Genomic DNA, 18,030 nt, shown 5'->3' with positions numbered 1-18,030 from the left:
GTGTTCCGTGCAAATAAGCTGTGAGAAACAAGACAGACGGTTCTGGATGACAGAAGTTAAAAACATTGGAGATTAGAGTATGAGAGACAGTTTAGTAGTTCCCAGTGCCTTTTTCATGTGTCTGACAGCTCTGGGAGTACAGAGTGCCTGGCTGGTAGGGAATAATATTATGTAAAAGAAAGCATGTTTGGAGATAGAGAAAAGCTGTTCTCCTTTTAGGGAAATATTTGCAAACCCTTCATAAAATTTGGAGCATCAGTATTGATCAGAGCCCTGACACAGGCAATACCAGAATTATCCTGGACAAACAGACGTGTATTTTTCTTCACATGGCAGCTTCATTTGGGACATGCAGGCAATTCAAGTGCAATGAGGTGGCCTGAAACAGAAGAGCAGTGTAAACGCTGAGCAGGGAGCAGGCCAAGAAGGATGGCATTGTGTCCAAGCTTTCCCCTGCCAGATCCCAGCTGGTTCTTGTGGGTTGCTGAACCACCCCAGAGCTATCCTCTGCTCCTTTACTCGTGGGCAGGGGCAGTAGTGAGGGTTGCTGCTCAGTGCCAAGCTGTCTGCAGGGTGCATGAGGTGCCCTGGGCAGGATCAGGGTTGGGGACCAAGATTTCTTTGTAGTGTCATGAGTGCTGTGCCCCAGCAGGAGGGGTACTCAGGTGCCTGGTCAGAAACCATCTGAAAGGGTAACTGATTGATCACTCAACAGATGCTAATTCAGCATTGATTTTAAATTACCTCTCAACAGATATTCTTTAGGGTTTTTTTCTGCCTGCCTCTCGGATGGGCAGGGTCCTGCATGCACAGGATGCATTTCTGTAGGTACCAGCTGGACAAGCAGCATCCCATTGCTCAAAGTCTGGCTTCTACAGCAGCTACGAAGGAAAAAAAAAATCAAGGAACAAAAAAAAACTTTCACAAATCCTTTTCTTGAGAATAAGGGCAGTTAGCTGAGCTCTCCAGCATGGCACTGACAAGATGAGACAGCTGCCTTAGAGCCAGTGTGTTCAAACATGCTGCCGTTATCCTGTTACATGAATCAAAACCAGCACACACCAGCTTTCATCTGGATTTCATTATTGTGATTTATATCGTAGAGACTGTTGTCTCGCAGGAAGCAACAGTATTCAGAGTTGGAGAGGGGGAGATTCTTATCAACAGGACAAAATTGACAAATCTCTGTGTTTAAAAATAACCATACCTCTTTACTGTTCTCAGTTTTAAGCTGCCTGCTTAGTCTCAAGCCTCTGAGTGCTTTGCTTTAAATGAAATTTTTAAAAAGAGCTTTTCTCCTTCCAAAAATAATTTAGCTGAATTCTGGCAAAGCTCCCACAGGCTGGAGGAGTCCCAGGTAAAACAAGTCGGTGCCTGCAGAGCAGCTGTGGGGAAAGGTGCATCCCAGGGGGCTGCTGCTGCTGTCTGGCAGAGCCCAGGACTCGCTCCCCCTCTGCACAGTGGCCCCCAGAGCTGGGGTCACCCTGATACTCACTTGTTAGAGGTGAAAACAGCTGAAACTCGCTGTCTGGCACAACTTCTGTGCAGCCCTTCAGCTCAGGCTGGAGGATGGACAGGGCCTCCCACCGCTGCTGTTTCCCTTCTCTTGGGAAGTGGTTTCTGTTGTGCACACAAGCAGGGGAAGAAGATAACCTGGAGAGAGCTCAAGGCAAGTTAATTAAGATAAAACTAAGAGCTCTGTGGTAATGAAGAACAAACAGTGGGCAGTTAGGTTTGTAGTTAAATATGAAATAAGGTTTCAGGTAGCTTTGTACAGTAACACTGAGCTCACTATATCTAGGATTACCCAAGACAGCCAAAAAATACTGGTAGTAACTAAAATCATCTTTACATTTAGTAGGATGTATGTGCTTTGTGTCTCTTGACTCTGTAAGCAAGAGCAGCATGGACCCATGTTTCTGTACCCCGAGTAGCAGACAGCAGTGGTCTAAATTAGAGGTGGCTTGTTTTAGTGTCCTCTTGTAGCAGTACTGAGAGGAAACCTCTTAACACATAAAAATCCCAGCATATCTGTACATCAGCAGCACCCAGCTTGCTGATGATCGTTTGGCAACACTACCAAGGAGTAGACAGGCAGGCTGCAACATTCCAGGGAAAGAAAGGAAAGGAGTAGTTGTTAAGATCTTAATTCTTCTTTAGAGGGCTGAGCCGTGCCAGGTGAGACAAAGTGTGTGAGAGGCTGGCTGCAGTGAAGGGCTGCACAGTGCATGCATACATCCTTCCAAACTCATCAGGGTTAAAACCAGGCAGGCCCACACATTCCATTGAAGGCTTTCCCACCTATCCCGGGTAGGGCAAGGCTTCTCCTCCCTGTCTCTTCCTCTCTTCCTTTTCTTCAGGTGTGGCAGCACTTTGCCTGCTTCAGCATCAAGGCAGCTTATGAATTTTTAACCTCAGGGGCACTGCACTGTGTGCCTGAACCTGCAGTCAGATTCATCCATGCACATGCACGGCAGCAGGTGTGGCTGAAGGGTGTTGATGCTGCAGAATGGCCCATGTTTTAAAACATGTGCATGACCATAACAACACCCCATGGCAAAACCTTGGTTTTCCTCTCTATTACAGTGTGTTTGCCTCAAATACTGCTGGGCACTATTCAGGGGAAACACATGCTCTGCTCTGTTTTAAATTCCTATAATTCCTAGTAATTCAGTACCGTATCTCCTAAATAAAGTGCAGGAAAAGTTAGGTGTGTTTTACTCTCCTTCATGCTTACTTTGGAAACAGAGAACAACATGACTGGATAAAGGGAATTGTCTGCTTTCTCTCTAGAGCCATTGCACTTTGTATTCCCAAGCCCTTCCATATATTATTTTGATTGAAAAAAAGCCTGAAAGCATATGCAGTCAGTCTTTTTGGCTGATTTTGATTCCCATGAGGATATGTTACAGCAGAGCTCCACCTTCTATAAACGCTTAACATGCAGCAAGGGTTCTGCATGCCTCTTTCCACCTCCTGTTATTTGGTGTTAACAGCCCTTTGCCATAATACAAATTAATCAAAACCAGAAATTAGAAGGGAAGTATTATTTTACAAGCCAGGAGAATGCACTGCTGCTCTCTTACATGCTTGACGCTGGCAGGGAGCTGGATGCCTGGGGACTAGGCTGTCCCCCAGGTGCCCAAGCCTGGGCTCTTCTCCACTTCTGTCCACTTCTGCCAAAGCATAGAAGAGAATTGACACATTTCCAAGATAAAGGTTGGTTTGTTGTTGAGCTGGTAGATTTTGGCCAGGTGAGTGGTGACAGAGGATTTGGGCAAAGTGCTACCTGAACAAAGACTGAGGGAACAAGAGAAGTGCGGGGCACCCACAGATGCAGGTGCTGTGTTGGCCAGGAGAACCCTCTGCAACCTGGGGAGATTCCTTAGGTTGTAACAAAAAGGAACGGGAAGCTCAAAGGAAAAAGACCGTGCACTTTGAATGTTGTCCTGACTCTTCTGTCCGCTTACTGCCTAACTTAGCACAGCATAACTGCCTTCCACTCTACTGGGTGACCTGCCATATAAGCTAATTACTTACCTTATCATAAATGTGTGCTGCAGCAGTCAAGAGTTTGTACCAGTGGTTTCTTTGAAGAATCACTTTGAGAGAAACTCACAAATGTGTCTCAGAACCACATGGAGGTATGCCCAAAAATCTGGTCATCATACCAGTTATTGTGATGATTTTTTTTTTTTGTTTTACAAGACTTCTCAGGTAGGTTTCATCCAGCCACATATAGCTTAAACTCACTCTTAACGATACTTGGAGGATGCTAATGAGGTATGTATTGTTCAAAGCTTGTGCTGAACAGGTCACTTGCTTTGTCAGTCACAAATAAATAGATGCCTTATTTCAGACTTAATTTTCCTGTCTGCTGAAAGCATTGGGACTGACTGGCACTTGTTTGGCATTCCCTACTTCTGGGAATCGAGTGATCTTCTGCGTTACAAACTAAGAGAGTAATTCTCTCCTGACATGTGTTACAGACCACGGTCATAGACTACGTGAAGCCATCTGATCTCAAGAAGGACATGAATGAGACCTTTAAGGAGAAGTTCCCTCACATCAAGCTAACCCTGAGTAAAATAAGAAGGTACGTTGCAAAGCTCAATAAGGCTGCGATGTGATGCAGCTGTCTCACATGTCAGTGCAATTCCTGCTGTACATGAGGGGAAGCACAGCACTGATTGATCTTCCAGGAGCAGTGACCAGCAGAGGTGCAGAGTAAGTCAGATGATTGCTTTGATTACTGGGATGAGCAAACAGGATAGAGGAATGTGCAAACACACACTGGTCAGGTGTCAAACAAAGCGTCTAACGGCATGAGGATGAGAGCTGGGCATGCACTATATTAAAATACCCAGAAAAACAACACAACAGAGTCTCTAAGCTCTTGGCAATTAGCTTAAAAAGAGACTGAGGAAAGAGAAGTGCTGACTTTTGTGCCTTGGCCAGAAGCAAAAAAAGAGTTGGCTTCACAGCAAAGTTGTAATATTCCATCTCTGTTTCCAGTGTAGCAGGCTAGACATATTGCTCCACTGAAGTAATGATAATTTCATTTGACCCTAGTGGCCAGAAGGACACTGAGCCACACTGCTCTGTAACCAGAGAGTGCTGCAGTACATGGACAGAACTGTCAGTTTGGATTTGACCAACCATAACCAGCAGCAAAAGCTGCATACAGAGCACCAGAAATCAAAACGTTGTTTCTAAACAAACGGTATGCAGCACAGGACCTCTGATGAAATATTGTTGCTAAAAATGTCAGAGCCTTTTTGGTTGCTTTTATAGCTTGACACAACTGTCTGTTGGGGGCAGTGAGGGGGAAGGGTGATGTAAATATGTGCTCTGAAATGTGCCTCCAAAACAGCACAAAGATATCTGCCCAGTAAATTATGTTTTCCCTTCCATTTGACTAAGCAGGAATCCCTGAAAGCATGGGTCTTGGGGTGAAATGAGAAATGCTTTAAAAGTCATCTCACAGCATACTTGTCTGGTCTCTTTACTCAGCTTGAAGAGAGAAATGCGCAAGCTCGCTCAAGAAGAATGTGGTTTTGAAGCGCCCACAGTGGCCATGGCCTTTGTCTACTTTGAGAAGCTCGCTCTCAAGGGGAAGCTGAACAAGCAGAATAGAAAGCTTTGTGCTGGAGCTTGTGTTCTTTTAGCAGCCAAAATTGGCAGTGACCTCAGAAAACATGAAGTGAAGCATCTTATAGATGTACGTATCCATAGGTTTCCGGTGTTCCATCTACATAAAGTGCCAGTGTGTGGTCTGTGCAAGCCTGTTTGTCAATGGACATGCTCTCCTTCAGGCTTCCAGATGTACAACCAGCTAAATATCTTCTTTTGTTACACATTTTTGTGGTGGAAGTAGTAGTGATCAGTGCTACTCCAGAGGTGTGGGAAGCTTTTTTGATGGGATAGAAGGCCCTGGTGTCAGATACTGAGAGGTTTGAGATGTATCTGACTATCATTCTGTCAATACAAGGCAAAAGGTGAACCCTCAGGAAACTAATTTTCTTTTAATTATGTTGTCAAGAGTTCCAGTAAGGATTCTCCTTTGAGAATTAAATATAGATACTAATTTCAAATGGAGTCCAATAGACATTTGGATTTCTTTTATCAAGTTCAGTGTTTAGGCAAGAAAACCTAAGGAGGTGTTCCCATTAGAACACCTCACTCTGGATGTTTTTTGTGGAGTAAGGGGTTTGGTCCTCCAGCCGCTCCATATGGAAGAGGTAACATGGGGGAGTGTTAGGAGATAATCCCCTGCAAGCACCGAGGTACCAATCATTTAATGCTGCAGAAGGTTAGGTCAGTATCTGGGTATGTGGCTACAACCAGCTCACTCCGTGGAATAAACATGGGATCATGGATGGGGGGCAGGATGGGCCTCATGCCCTCCTCCCACAGTCACAGAGCTGGGTTGGCAGTCAGTTTGTTAGAAAGCCCTCTGAATAACTACAAAAAAAATTGGCCAAGTGGGAATTGGAAGATCTGGCCTCTCTTGCTATCTTGAAACATCGGTCCATCCATAAGACACATTGAACTTTGCAGTACCCAGTGGGCAGAGAAGTAACAAGCCAGGGAGATCCTAAGAAGAGGATGAGGGGGGAAATATCCCTGAGCAACTGGTTGCCTACTTGTAGCATCCAAATCCAGTGAAAACAGCAGAGCATGTGGGAGGTTTAGTACATTACAGCACAAAACCGACTATAAAACCCATCTCATCCCCTGTGAGGATAGCAGTTTCTATTACTCACTGTTCTTGTGGTTACTGCAGATGACACCTTCTGCCTCTGAGGTATTAAGATCAAATTGTGGCAAAAATCATTTCCCCGGTAGGGCGTTGTAGCACAGTCTAATGCTGAGAGGAAAACTAGTGATTTCAAGTGGTGCAGGAAATTTATGGACAATTACAAGATTCATGTCTTCCATTACACAAGTGATTTTGATGTTTGCATGAAGCCAGGAATTTCCTGTTGTTGCAGTGGTAATCACTGTGATCGGTGGGATGTATCTGCCGGCAGTGGAATGAGTGAAATGACGAACGTGTCAGAAATAGCATGGCTGGCTGAGCTTTATGAGTTCATCTTCACAGTAAGGATCCGGTACATCCAGTTCACACAGCTCTGATTTTCTAAACCTAAGGCTGTGCAAGTTGATCAGGACAGAAGTTCAATGACAGCAGCACGCGTGTTTTGAATAATGTCATTTGTGGAAAGCACTAGAAAGGCAAACCCTCATTCCTTTTTTTTTTAATTTGTTTTTTGCCCCTCGGCTGTGGTTGCAGAAACTGGAAGAGAAGTTCCGGCTGAACAGGCGAGAGCTGATCGCCTTCGAGTTCCCGGTGCTGGTGGCCTTGGAGTTTGCTCTCCACCTTCCCGAGCACGAAGTGATGCCGCACTACAGACGCTTGGTGCAGAACTCCTAGCGCTGGCTGCCCTGCGGGGAAGGGGCTCCTGACTGTTCCCGCTTGGCTCTCCCGAGCCACAGTAACTACTGGAAATGCAAAATCAGACTCCTAACACTTTGCGCTCTCTCTCCCCCCAAAACCAGTTTTTCTGGCTACATACAGGAAACACTGCATCGACTCTCGGCTTTGATGGATTTATGTATCATTACTTTCTCAAAGCAGGTGAATACTAAGCTGTTGGTAAATAGTTCATGTGCTGAAACTGGGTGGCAACTGACCCTACCTGTAGGGACTACAGCTATAAAAGTAGGCAGAAAATAGAAGGGCAGCCTCCATGACCACCCCTCTCTCCGTCACACAAACCCTGGAAGCCCACTGAGTGCATTCTCGTAGCGCTTTTTCTACAGACCTGCTGCAAATTCCAAGAGGACTTCTTAAAGTGGAAAAGCTTTTAAAGAAGATATCTTCACTGTGTCAAAACGAATGTGCCAATCTATTTTTGTATCAGCAATTGAAAGTGCACTTTTTCCTGTGGGGTATTTGTGTGTGTATCCGTGTGTGTGTGCGTGTGCGACACTGAACTGATCTTAGTCCAGGTGGTTGGCTTAGCTGTTTCCAAGTGTATCAGTTACTGATGGTGAAGATCAAGGTGACCTTACACGTTTACTTCTTGAAAAACATAACTACTGGAAAAGTGGTAAATGGGATCATTTTTGGACACTTGGGTTTTTTTATTCTCTGATCTTTCCAACATTGTACCTTTGAAAGGATTACACTACTACTACTGCGAGAGAAGGATCAGCAACTGACCTTAAGTTTTCAGTCATGTTTGTGGTAGAGATGAAAGCATTAGTATAAGATTTCCATGTCATGTTTTTTAAAAATATCTTGTGTTAAGCCACATGCATATTTTTAACCTTCGCACTTTTCCCACTGTGGAGATGGTTAGACTTGCACTCTGTAGTGTTGTATTTCTGTGCTCTATGTTAGAGTGCGTAATAAGCACATTTATTGTGCTCTATCTTAAAACAGTGTTTTATTAAGAAAAAAAAGAGTAGGGCTCAGCAGTATAACGGGTGTCTTCAGGCTCCAACAGCAGGGGCATCAGCCATTATAGTTTTAGGGTTTTAATTAGGATTGACTGTGCAAAACCTAAAATCTGTGCCCATTGAGATTCAGTTCCTTTAGACATTGCAGTACTGGAGTTTTACAGTAAAATATCTTGCAGCTTCCCTGGTTCTGACTGGACACCCAGAAAGCTTAAAGGCTTTATCCAAGCTCCTGATGCTATATCCACACTAAGCTAATGCCGTGCTGATGGACATTGTTCAACTGCTGTTATCATGTGAGATTCCACCCCTGTCCCATCTTCTCTTGTGCTGGTTCACTTAACATGCCTTGCCCTCAACGTGCCCCACATGGATCCGCTAAAGTCAAGTTATTACATTTGTGGTAATTACAAAATAAGTAATAGTCTCAACTGTGAGATTTCAGCTGAAGCCTTACCTCTCTAAGTTTGGGAGTGCTTGCTCAGAGTATGGAAAGGGCTTGTGAGCAGAACGTAGAGAAGTGGGACATATCAGAGGATGCAGACACACTAATGCTTACTTTCTTTCGCTCTTGCTTTAATCAGTTTTATTATTTCCTTCAGTTAGGCCAGGAAACATCCAGTTTCTTTACCAGCTTTGACTCCTTTAAATTCTAGTATGAAAAAAGCCTGCATACGATTGCTATACAGGATCTGGAAAGGCTACATGTCGGGACAAATGGGAATTTGTTTGATGCTATTGCTCTCCCCCCATTCTAAGGGGGAGGGTGACTATGCTAGCTTACAGTTATTATTAATACTTACCTGATTACTGATATAGATACATTCCAGCAGGATTGGGGAGGAGGGAGTAAAGAGAAAAGTGTGCACTTAAACCTTCTCAGTGTAACATACTATGTCACTGCAACCCTTGCGTCACTCAGCCAGCTGCAAAGTGAGGGGAGGGGGGCCCTTGACAGAACTCTTACTCCCTCCTCCTCCTTCTCCTTCTCCTGGCCCCCTCACAGCCGAGGAACAGTGGAGCCAAGAGCCTGGAGCACACCTAGAGCCTGCTGGTTTATTCAGACCAAAAGGCAGTGGGTGTAGTGTAGACCTACGATCCAAAACAGTTTGTGGGTCAGCTAGGAGGGCTTCCACCCTTGGTCATATCCCTTTCCACCCAAATTGTGTATATACGTTCAACATTTGTTTCTGATTGCAGAGATCTGTTTCTAATAGTGACCACTCAAGGCTGAGCAGAAGCTTTACCTTTCTGTGTAGGCTTCTACCTTTTGCTTTTGAGTCTGATTTTTTTCTTATATTGCTTTATAGCATTGCAGGGAAAAAGCAAATTGTGATTGCAAGATGCAGACTAAAGAATGACAGTCTTACAGTAGTCTTTAGAGACGCTGTTGAGTCATGCTGTCACATCTTTCGTCTTCTGTGCTGCTACCCGACCCTGACCTACAGTTTACACAGATTTCTGGGATGAAATCTGATTGCTGGAGACTTTCTGCTTTTCGTTGTTATCGCTGTTGTTTTGGGGGCAGAAAAGGGGTTCAGAGTGATGTTCAGTTACAGTTTGAATGTGGAATAAACACTTAAGGTGGTGATGATGTTGCACTGTTCACTTAGGAACGTATATAAAGCCATATGTTGCTAGATCTCAGAGCACAAAGCTTGGTCAGTACAATTATGATTAGGACAATGGGCAGGATCTGTCCCCCTTTTCTGCCCAACCCTGGGAAAATTCAGGCTGAAGAGGTAGAGAAAATCTGTACCAAACAAAAAACATGTTGATTGTTTTCCTTTGTCTTACATGGCAATGAGTGTTGATTTACAAATGATTTTAGGTTCAACTTTAAATAGTTTGGGAAAATAATCCATTCCATATAACTTGTTCTGTTTTGAAATTATATACCGTATACTCTACCATGCAGAGTTTATTCCTTTTCTAAAAAAAATAAATAAAAGTTGTAAAAAAATTGAAAAACACAGACTCTTTTCCACCAGTGACAGTATGTAAAATTGTTCTGTCTCTCATCTGTATGTGAAAAGGGGTTTGGTTTTGTCTCCCTCTGGGACATAGAGCTGCATATTAATAAGCCAGTGGTGGGATTGCCAGAGGACCCTGGCCATCTCCTGGCGTTCAGCTCCCTGCAGAGCCCTCACTTCAAACATCTTCCCTCCGCTCAAGATCATAACCTTCCCAGACCATTGTTTTGAGATTCTTGGGATTTTAAGCCCTTCTTTTTGGCAGCACCTGAAACTGCCAGAAGCAGGTTCTCTGAGTCCCAGCTGTCGATATGCCAAAGGATGAGGCACAGGCAGGCTCTTCAGCACTGTTTGTATCTCATGACCCCTTGTTCACAGGAGAATTCAGAATATGCTACTTTGGTTTAGTCTGGGTGATGGTAAAACTGACAACCAGCCCACGTGCCAGTTGTAGTTCACAAGCAGCTGCTTCCTGTTTGGAGCTTGGAAAGTTGTGTTTTGGACATTCATGTGTTGCACACCCAATTGCCCACCATGTGTTTGCATTCAAGCTATATTTTTTTACACCTGTGACACCCCCTAAATCCAACATCTGTCTAGGTGGTCTCATCAAACACACCCATTTACTTGCATTTTCATTCCACATTAATCTATGAGAAAGGTTTGCCTCCCTCCCTTTACCCATCACTGCAGAGACTCACAACTTTAAATCGTATTTGTGACAATAAAAACATTAACGTGATTTACACAGACCCTAGAACATACAGATATACAGAAAAATACTTGGCAATCATTTTCCTAAACTTACTACTAAATGGCAGTGACTTATTTGGGATAGTTTGTAACATACGAAGTGGCACAATTTAAGCTAATTGCTCCAGCCTCCTAAAATAAAGAACTCACAGCCTGAGAGTTCTGTGGAAGCAGTGAGGAGTGGTTTGCTAAGAGATGATTGCACCTTCCCACGATGCTAAAGGATTTTGGCACTGGGCCCCACAATAAACATATAAAAAAACACAAACAAGGTAAAAGTAGTTGAGCGAGGCGAGAGACTGAGCAATCGGAGTAACAATGCCAACATCACTAGCTGAGACTGAAATCTGTCCCAAGTTGCATCTTTGGGAAGGGAGGAGAGTGTGGGAAGCAGATTTGAACTTAGTTTGTTCATCTCCCATTGTAAACTCTGTACCAAAGAGGGAGAAAAAACAAGGGAAAAGCTATCAGATGCATCCTTTTGCAGAATGTTGTATGCAGAGCAAAAAGGCCTTTGTGAAATCCTAAACTGTGGTGCTTCCCACTGACTTCATGTGAGCCTGTAACAGCCAGAGACCCCCACCTCAGCCTGGCACCTGATGGTCCAGGTGAGCTCAGAGGAGAGCTCTTCAGTCACTGGAAAAACCAGCAAACATACACCCTGCCCAGACCCCAGCAGCAAATACCAGGACCAACAGAGAGAGAGGAGAAGCAGTGCTTATTATGTGGTACTGGGAAAGAGCAGGAGCTATGATCCTGGAAAATGGCCTGTGCCCCTTCAGAGCAAGGCTGGGGTGGACCAAGAAGTTGCTCCTGACTTGAGCAGCAATCACATCCTCCCCTTAACAAAACCTAAATACTGGCTGCTATCATAAATTGCCCTTCCTACACGTTCATCTAGCCTGTGATACACCCCTTTCCATAGTCTTGTTAAACACCATCTTAAGCCAGCCAGGACCCTTGCCTCTGTTACACTGTTTAGACAGATGTTCCAGGACTTAATTCCTCAAACCTGAAGAAGTCTTCCAGTTTGCAGTCAAATTTCATTGGTGACCAATTTATAACTTTTTGAACTCATGTCAGTATTTCATCCAACTTGAAACTGAAATCTTTCCCCTAAGTGAACTCTGGGGTGTGGTGCTCCTTAGCAGTAATCCTTAACAAAGTTCTGGAATTTAGTTAAGACACTAAAAGGAGAAAGTAGAGGCAAGAAAACCAGTCCTCTCCCAGGGGCTTCCAAGTGTAGTGAAATGTTGTCTTGCTTAACATCAGTGCGTGTGACTACCGGGGAAGAAGTTGTACAAGTCAGGTTTTCACAACCACTGATGTGAGACCTAAACTTCCCTCATTTTCAATGCACCAGCAGCCGTGAGCTAGCCTTTTTACCCTTCTATCCCTTCTTTCACCCAAAGGGCAAGTTTCCCTCGTCTCCATTGCTTCCCTTCACCAACAGCTGGAGACTTGAGAGTTGACTGGGAGAGCAAAAGGATGAAGAGGCAGATGGGTTTATTTGCAAACCAGTATTAAATCACCCATGTTCAAAAACAAAGACTGATTTACCAGGAATGGATCCTGTTCATTGATGTAGGACAGGAATATTGGGATTTTCTCTTCAGTCCTGGGCTGAGCTTTAGATAAGCTTTTCTTTAGGCTGGAGCCTTCCAGCAAGGAAATGTTTGGAGACATCTAGACTAACTCAAGCCACCTGTTCTTCCCCTGTTGCTGTAGCACTTACGTTGCCCGCAGGGCTGAACTTTGCTGAGTTTTTACAAAGGACAAAGGCAGAGTTTTGCAGCATAAAAATGACAGGCATAGCCTCAACTTTTAGTCTCTCACACCAGAAGACTAAAAGAACCCAGTTCTGGTCCCTAGATCTCTTCCCATCTGTTTGTGTATCAGGAGCCCCTGGGAGTGCATGGGTCTCAGCTCTTTCTCCTTATCTCGCACTTCTCCAATCATCGCATATATCCAAATTAAAATAAAAAGGAGGTGAGGTGGCAAATCGCGACATATTTATAGAGTGCTAAGAAAAGAGCAAGCTCACCAAACGCTAAGCACAAGACTTTCATGCTGGTTTTCTCCCTTCTTGCAAGGAATGCTCGTGGCAGTCCCTGGCTGGGGAAGCAGCACACTCATGACGGCCTCCCCCAGCCCTTCACAACTCAACATGCTCTTAACTAAGCAGCCACTCTGGATGGGGAGGGAAGATAACACACCAGGAATAGATTCAGAAGAATTGCAGAGCTGAACAGTCTGACAGGCTGCGTGAGGGAAGGAGGAATGGTTTGCAAAATCATAAATACCCAGAAAACAACGGGAGGCTGCGGTTTCTCACAGTATTTTTTCGTTGGCAACCAAAGAAGCATGAGTATTGGGGTGGGATTTTTGTTAAAAAAGATAAAAAACTAATGAAGAAACAGTAGCTATGAAGCTTTAAAAAGTTTTTTCTCATCCCACTCAGGCAGAAATGACTGAATTGCTACCATCTGAGTTGGATTAATGGTCTAGACCGTGCTGTTTCCCCAGTCCCTCCCCACTTGCCAGCACATCCGTAACCAGAAGCCTGAACCCCAGACACCTTCTTCACGTTGCCCTGCATCTGTGAGTGAGAGCGCAGCCTGTGAAGCAATTAACACCTGTCAGTTAAACTGCCTCATGCAGTCCTTTTTAATTGGGAAAGATGTGGTTCTGTCCTCAGTGCAGGGCAAGAGCTCATGGTGGGCCTGGCTCCCACCTGGATACATTGGCTGCTGCTTAGTTGCTTGCTGTGGTAAGACCTGGCTGTGCACCCACCCGTACCCATTCAGCTTTCCTTGAGCAGGAAACCCACAGCACTGACAAGAAGGGAAGCAAGAGGTCATCACCACAGCTGTCCACGTGACACCCCTAGAGGAAAAGGGAGAAGGAAGGAGAACTGAAGCAGTGACCCACTCATCATTGTTGTCATTATTGTCAGCATCATCTTCACCTTCATCTCTTCTTAAGAAGTGGGCTTCTCTTCTCCCACCAGCTGTGAGAGGACTAAGAGGGTGCTGAATGAACAGCATGGTTGAAATGCAACCATTAGCAACCTTCCTTCTGCCTTCAAGGTCTAAAGTGAGCTATTCAAAGAGGGCTTAGTCTGAGCTCTGACCCGCCACGATGCAACCCAGGCACTGACTGCACTGGGGCTCCTCCTCATGGAACACAAGTCTTTCAGCAAAACATCGAAGGACAGACTTAGACATTTTAGGTGGACCAAGTCCAACACATTTCCAAACATCAGTATGTTGTGGCGATGTCAGTCTCTTCTAGTTGTGAGCATTTTTTCTAGTTAAATCTAGATCAACTCCAGCTTATAAGCAACCCCAAGGCATTTACATCATTTACATGCAGATCTTCCAAAAGCACAGCATGTTTTTGAAAGCTTAATATTTAATGCCTTCTTCCAGAGCAACATTCTCCCAGCTATCCTGAAACATCCTCCCATGAGCAGCAGAGACTATGGTGTCAACATCTGGGGTTGTTTCCATGGGCCAGGGTGGAAATGCACACAAAACCAAAACCAGGACTGCAACAGCCTGGGAGGTTCATTAATGTTTTCTGAATACAAGACTCTGCAAGCTGCCATCTGCCTATCAGGGTGACCTGTGTATCTGTACAGAACGGAGGTGAATTAAGACAACAGCCCACATAGAAGAAGAAAAGAAGAAAAAAAAAAGGGTTTTTTTTCTGTTTAGTACATAATCTTTCATTTCCTCAAACCTGAGAAATATCATGCCAAGTCAGACCACCAGTCAGCAGAGCATAGGAGGCATTGTATTCAGAGGTACTTTCTAAGGAACATTTCAGATCACAGTTTAAATTATGGATCATGCAGATGGATTAAGAACTAGATCCCATTTCCTGGTTTATTCCTTGTTATGTGCTTTTCTCTTGAATGCTGCTGTTTAGGCATCTTATTTTCCTTCCCCCCCCCCCCCCCCCCCCTTTTTGTTCACCTTTTATTATTTCAATAAGCACACAGATAAACAGAAAGAAGCTGATGCAGAGCTGGAAGTTGGGTCTGCCTTTCACATGGTGCATCTGGAGCTGCAGACTCCACCCTTTGTCTGATTTATTTTAAAAGCCTGCTGTGTCCATTAATGGAAAATTGGACCCTTTTCAGGCTGTGATGGTGTCCAGGGACAGGAAAATGGAAAGTTTCAGATTAAAGCTGCAGGGGACCAGGAAGAAAAATATCTGGAGAATTTAATTGATGGTGGCAGTGCAATAATTGCAGACAAATATTTAAGAAATGGCAGTCTGTGACCCAAAGCAGATCCCTGGGTCACAAGGAGGGGAGCATGAACATCTGCAAGGCCACAGGGCTGAGAAATTAAAATATTCCTCACCAGCAGGAAATTCAAACATTTCACAAAACAGAACACATAGGATAGAACCACTATCACTGTGATGTTACATTTGCTAACCATCCAAGTTACTCGCCTCCTAAGATGTGAGACATATCTGATGACACCCGTCTGATTTGCGAAAGTGATAGGAATTTTGGAGACAACGTTCTGCAGTTTCATTAGAATAAACAGCTTAGAGAAGTCACCTTTACTGAAAACCTGATCAGACACTGGAGAAGCCCATCAAGGCACATGGAAAACCATCTACACCTGGGTTGCTGCTGCCCATGGAGCAGAAGGCAATGAATCAGTGAAGAGACTTCTCAAATCCCAACCAAGCTTAGAGACTAGCAATGGGATTTCTAGGGGGAAAAATAAATACATTAAAAGCTGTAAAACCAAGCAGAATTGCAGCTTTTAAACCCACTGATTTGTATAATAACAATACTGTCCTCGTATGATGGGTTTTTTTCTTTTTTTAGCAGTTAACAGAGTAGCAATAAAGTAAAAGCATAACTGTAATTATGGCTATTTATATAAGACTACTATAGAATACAGGAGAAGATAAAACCAGTATGATGAAATGGAACCTTAATGTATTCTACAAGCACCCCCCTCGCTCCCCCTCCCAAATTCCAAAACCTTAAAGAATGCTCTAGCTGAACTCGCATGCCATGCTCTTGCTTTATTTTTTGTTTTTAAACTGTTACATGGAAAATGATGATAGAATTCTATAGCAGGAACATATTTTTGGAGTTGTCAAAAATATTTCGGGCTACTTGGTACCTTCCTATTAAGGCAAGACAGCCAAATCTCCAGCCCATGAAAGAATTTGTCATGAAGTGAGCTCGTGACTTTCAGTCTTTCAGAGAGACCAACATGAAAGACACTGGCTCTTCAAGAGCATGTTCCCCTCTCTCCTTTCCCTAAGAAACACAAACACTTGCAAAACCTTTCCAGTCTTTACCTTTGGATGAAACGATTGCATGGACTGGGAGCTGGTGCAACATAATATTCCATTATTTTCCTCCTCCTAGATGAAGTCACAGCCTAAGACATTCCCATCAGCACCGCCATCTGTTTACAGGAGCTGTATCTAGCCTGAAGCCCATACAAAGTGAGGTGAGAGGAACATGATTGATACAGCAGATTCAATATGCATCAGTTTAAAAGATGTGGCTTATTAATTCACGGTGCAGAACACCTTCCTTCAGTGAGTTACCTTTAGTCTAGAAAACTCCCCCTGTTTTCCCATGATCTGTTGAAGCCCCAGACGCTGGCAGCAAGAGGTTACACAATCATCTCAGCTGTTTTCCACTTCATATACTCACTCCTTTAAAACAGGCTTTCCATGGTTTCAAAGAGGGGTTTGAACCAGAATGGTGCCTTTGTGTCATGTTTTCAGAAACAAGAAGAGTAAAAAAACATGAGAGGGATTTTGAAGGGAAAGGGGAAGTTATTCTCTAGCTTTTACAGCACTTTCTGTAGCAGGAGGTTAAGGGTTCCTCTGTCAAAATTTTCAGTGGCACTGCCTTTGCAATTCAGCATTTGCTCTGGTGAACTACACCGCTTCTCTCCAAACATTTCTGAATCACAGAGGGTTTGTTTTATGGGTTTGTTTGTTTGTTTTAACCCAAAAGAAAACAATGTAGTTGAGTTTTTTCCATCTGAGAGACTGCGGTAAGCAACTTACCCATACAGACGGCTATTCACAACAAGAGCCATTCAATTCTTTGCTCAGCAATTTTAATATTCCCCTTTGAATACAGCTGAGCCACATGAAATTCTGTTGTGTAAGGCTCTCCTTCAAAGTAGAGATTTATTTTCTTTGGTAACAGCTCATCAAGTCTTGAGGCTACAACCATCTGTGTTAATCTCTGCACAGTCTGTTCTTATTCATCATCAATAATAAGACCAAGGAGCGCCCATGCTGAAGACAGTCTGAGCAGACAACTATAATAAAGAAATAAAAGCTGCCTTGCTGAAATTTTTAGCTTCTGTGTCTATCCTACATCCTAATTCTTTGACCATAACTGGAGACATCAAATGAGGGAAAACAATTAACTTCACCCCGAAGGAACATAATGTTTGAAAGAAAGTTCAGCTATGTTTTCTGAGTGGCCATTATGGCAGTGCAGACCTCAGGCTTTGGCAGTGGGACAGCCGGCAGCAGAATGGCAAAGAGAAGAACTTGGATGCTGTTTGCTTCTGCCTGCTTATTTTGTCTCTTACACTGCAGCTGTGGGGATGTTCTCTACTAACTGCTGAAGCTTCCTGCACAGGCAGACCGGGTCGCTCAACTGCTGGCAGGCAAGATCCAGGGCGATGCCTGCAGAGTCACGTAATAGCGTTACCTCCAGCTTGATCTCCACTGACACCAGAATGGGGTTGTCACTTCTGTTGTTCAGCTCAAATGAAGAAACTCACTGTAAGGGCTGATCATGCTGAGCATCCTTGGCAACACGCTGATAATCTTTTTCCTGGCATTGGACTGCCCACAGGCTTGCAGACTTACAGGCATGAAGGGTCTCAATTAAAATTTCTTCTGTCTGCTCAAACCTGAAGGAACTTAATTTGCTAACTTGTGAACTTGTGGTGGCAACTGGTGCAGGGACCCTTTCCCTGAGAAGGCAAAGAACAGTCTAATTTCTAGGCAATCAGTAAGGGAGAAGTGACTCCTTAAGAGATGTTTTCTGTGACTTGTTCGAAGCCAAAGCTCATCCCTTGGTGTCCCAGAAGGTACGTGACAGAGAAACAGCAAAAATCCCTTCTGGTTCCCATCTCTAGCCAGGACTAGAGGGGACAATTAGCCAGACTTGCTTGGTCTCCACAGCTTTCAAAGGAAGGTCTGAGAAATATTTGCCTTGAGGTGTTTCCAACCCCAGTCAATGAACGCTTTCTGCTTTTGTGACGTGACTGCTAGTTACAGCCACACAGTTCTTACAGTGGGCATTTGCAAATCC

The 18,030-nt window shown here is 44.1% G+C and overlaps 1 protein-coding gene across 1 annotated transcript in view; it reads left to right on the top strand.

Moving 5' to 3' along the window:
- The window catches only part of CABLES1 (Cdk5 and Abl enzyme substrate 1), a 74,751-nt gene extending 64,809 nt beyond the window's left edge, over nt 1-9,942 (top strand). The window contains exons 11-13 of the mRNA XM_042029239.1: nt 3,990-4,096; nt 5,014-5,221; nt 6,797-9,942. Of these exons, the coding sequence (XP_041885173.1) occupies nt 3,990-4,096; nt 5,014-5,221; nt 6,797-6,937 (456 nt within the window). The 3' untranslated portion in view covers nt 6,938-9,942. The remainder of the gene's footprint in view (nt 1-3,989; nt 4,097-5,013; nt 5,222-6,796) is intronic.
- Nucleotides 9,943-18,030: the final 8,088 nt, after the last annotated feature.

The sequence above is a fragment of the Corvus kubaryi genome, unplaced genomic scaffold (genome assembly GCF_017639235.1).
Source record: "Corvus kubaryi isolate FWS band 111438036 unplaced genomic scaffold, C.kubaryi_AGA036_p1.0 132, whole genome shotgun sequence".
Classification (NCBI taxonomy): domain Eukaryota; kingdom Metazoa; phylum Chordata; class Aves; order Passeriformes; family Corvidae; genus Corvus; species Corvus kubaryi.
The sequence above is the reverse complement of the archived record's forward strand: the minus strand, read 5'-3'. Positions and strand labels throughout refer to the sequence as shown.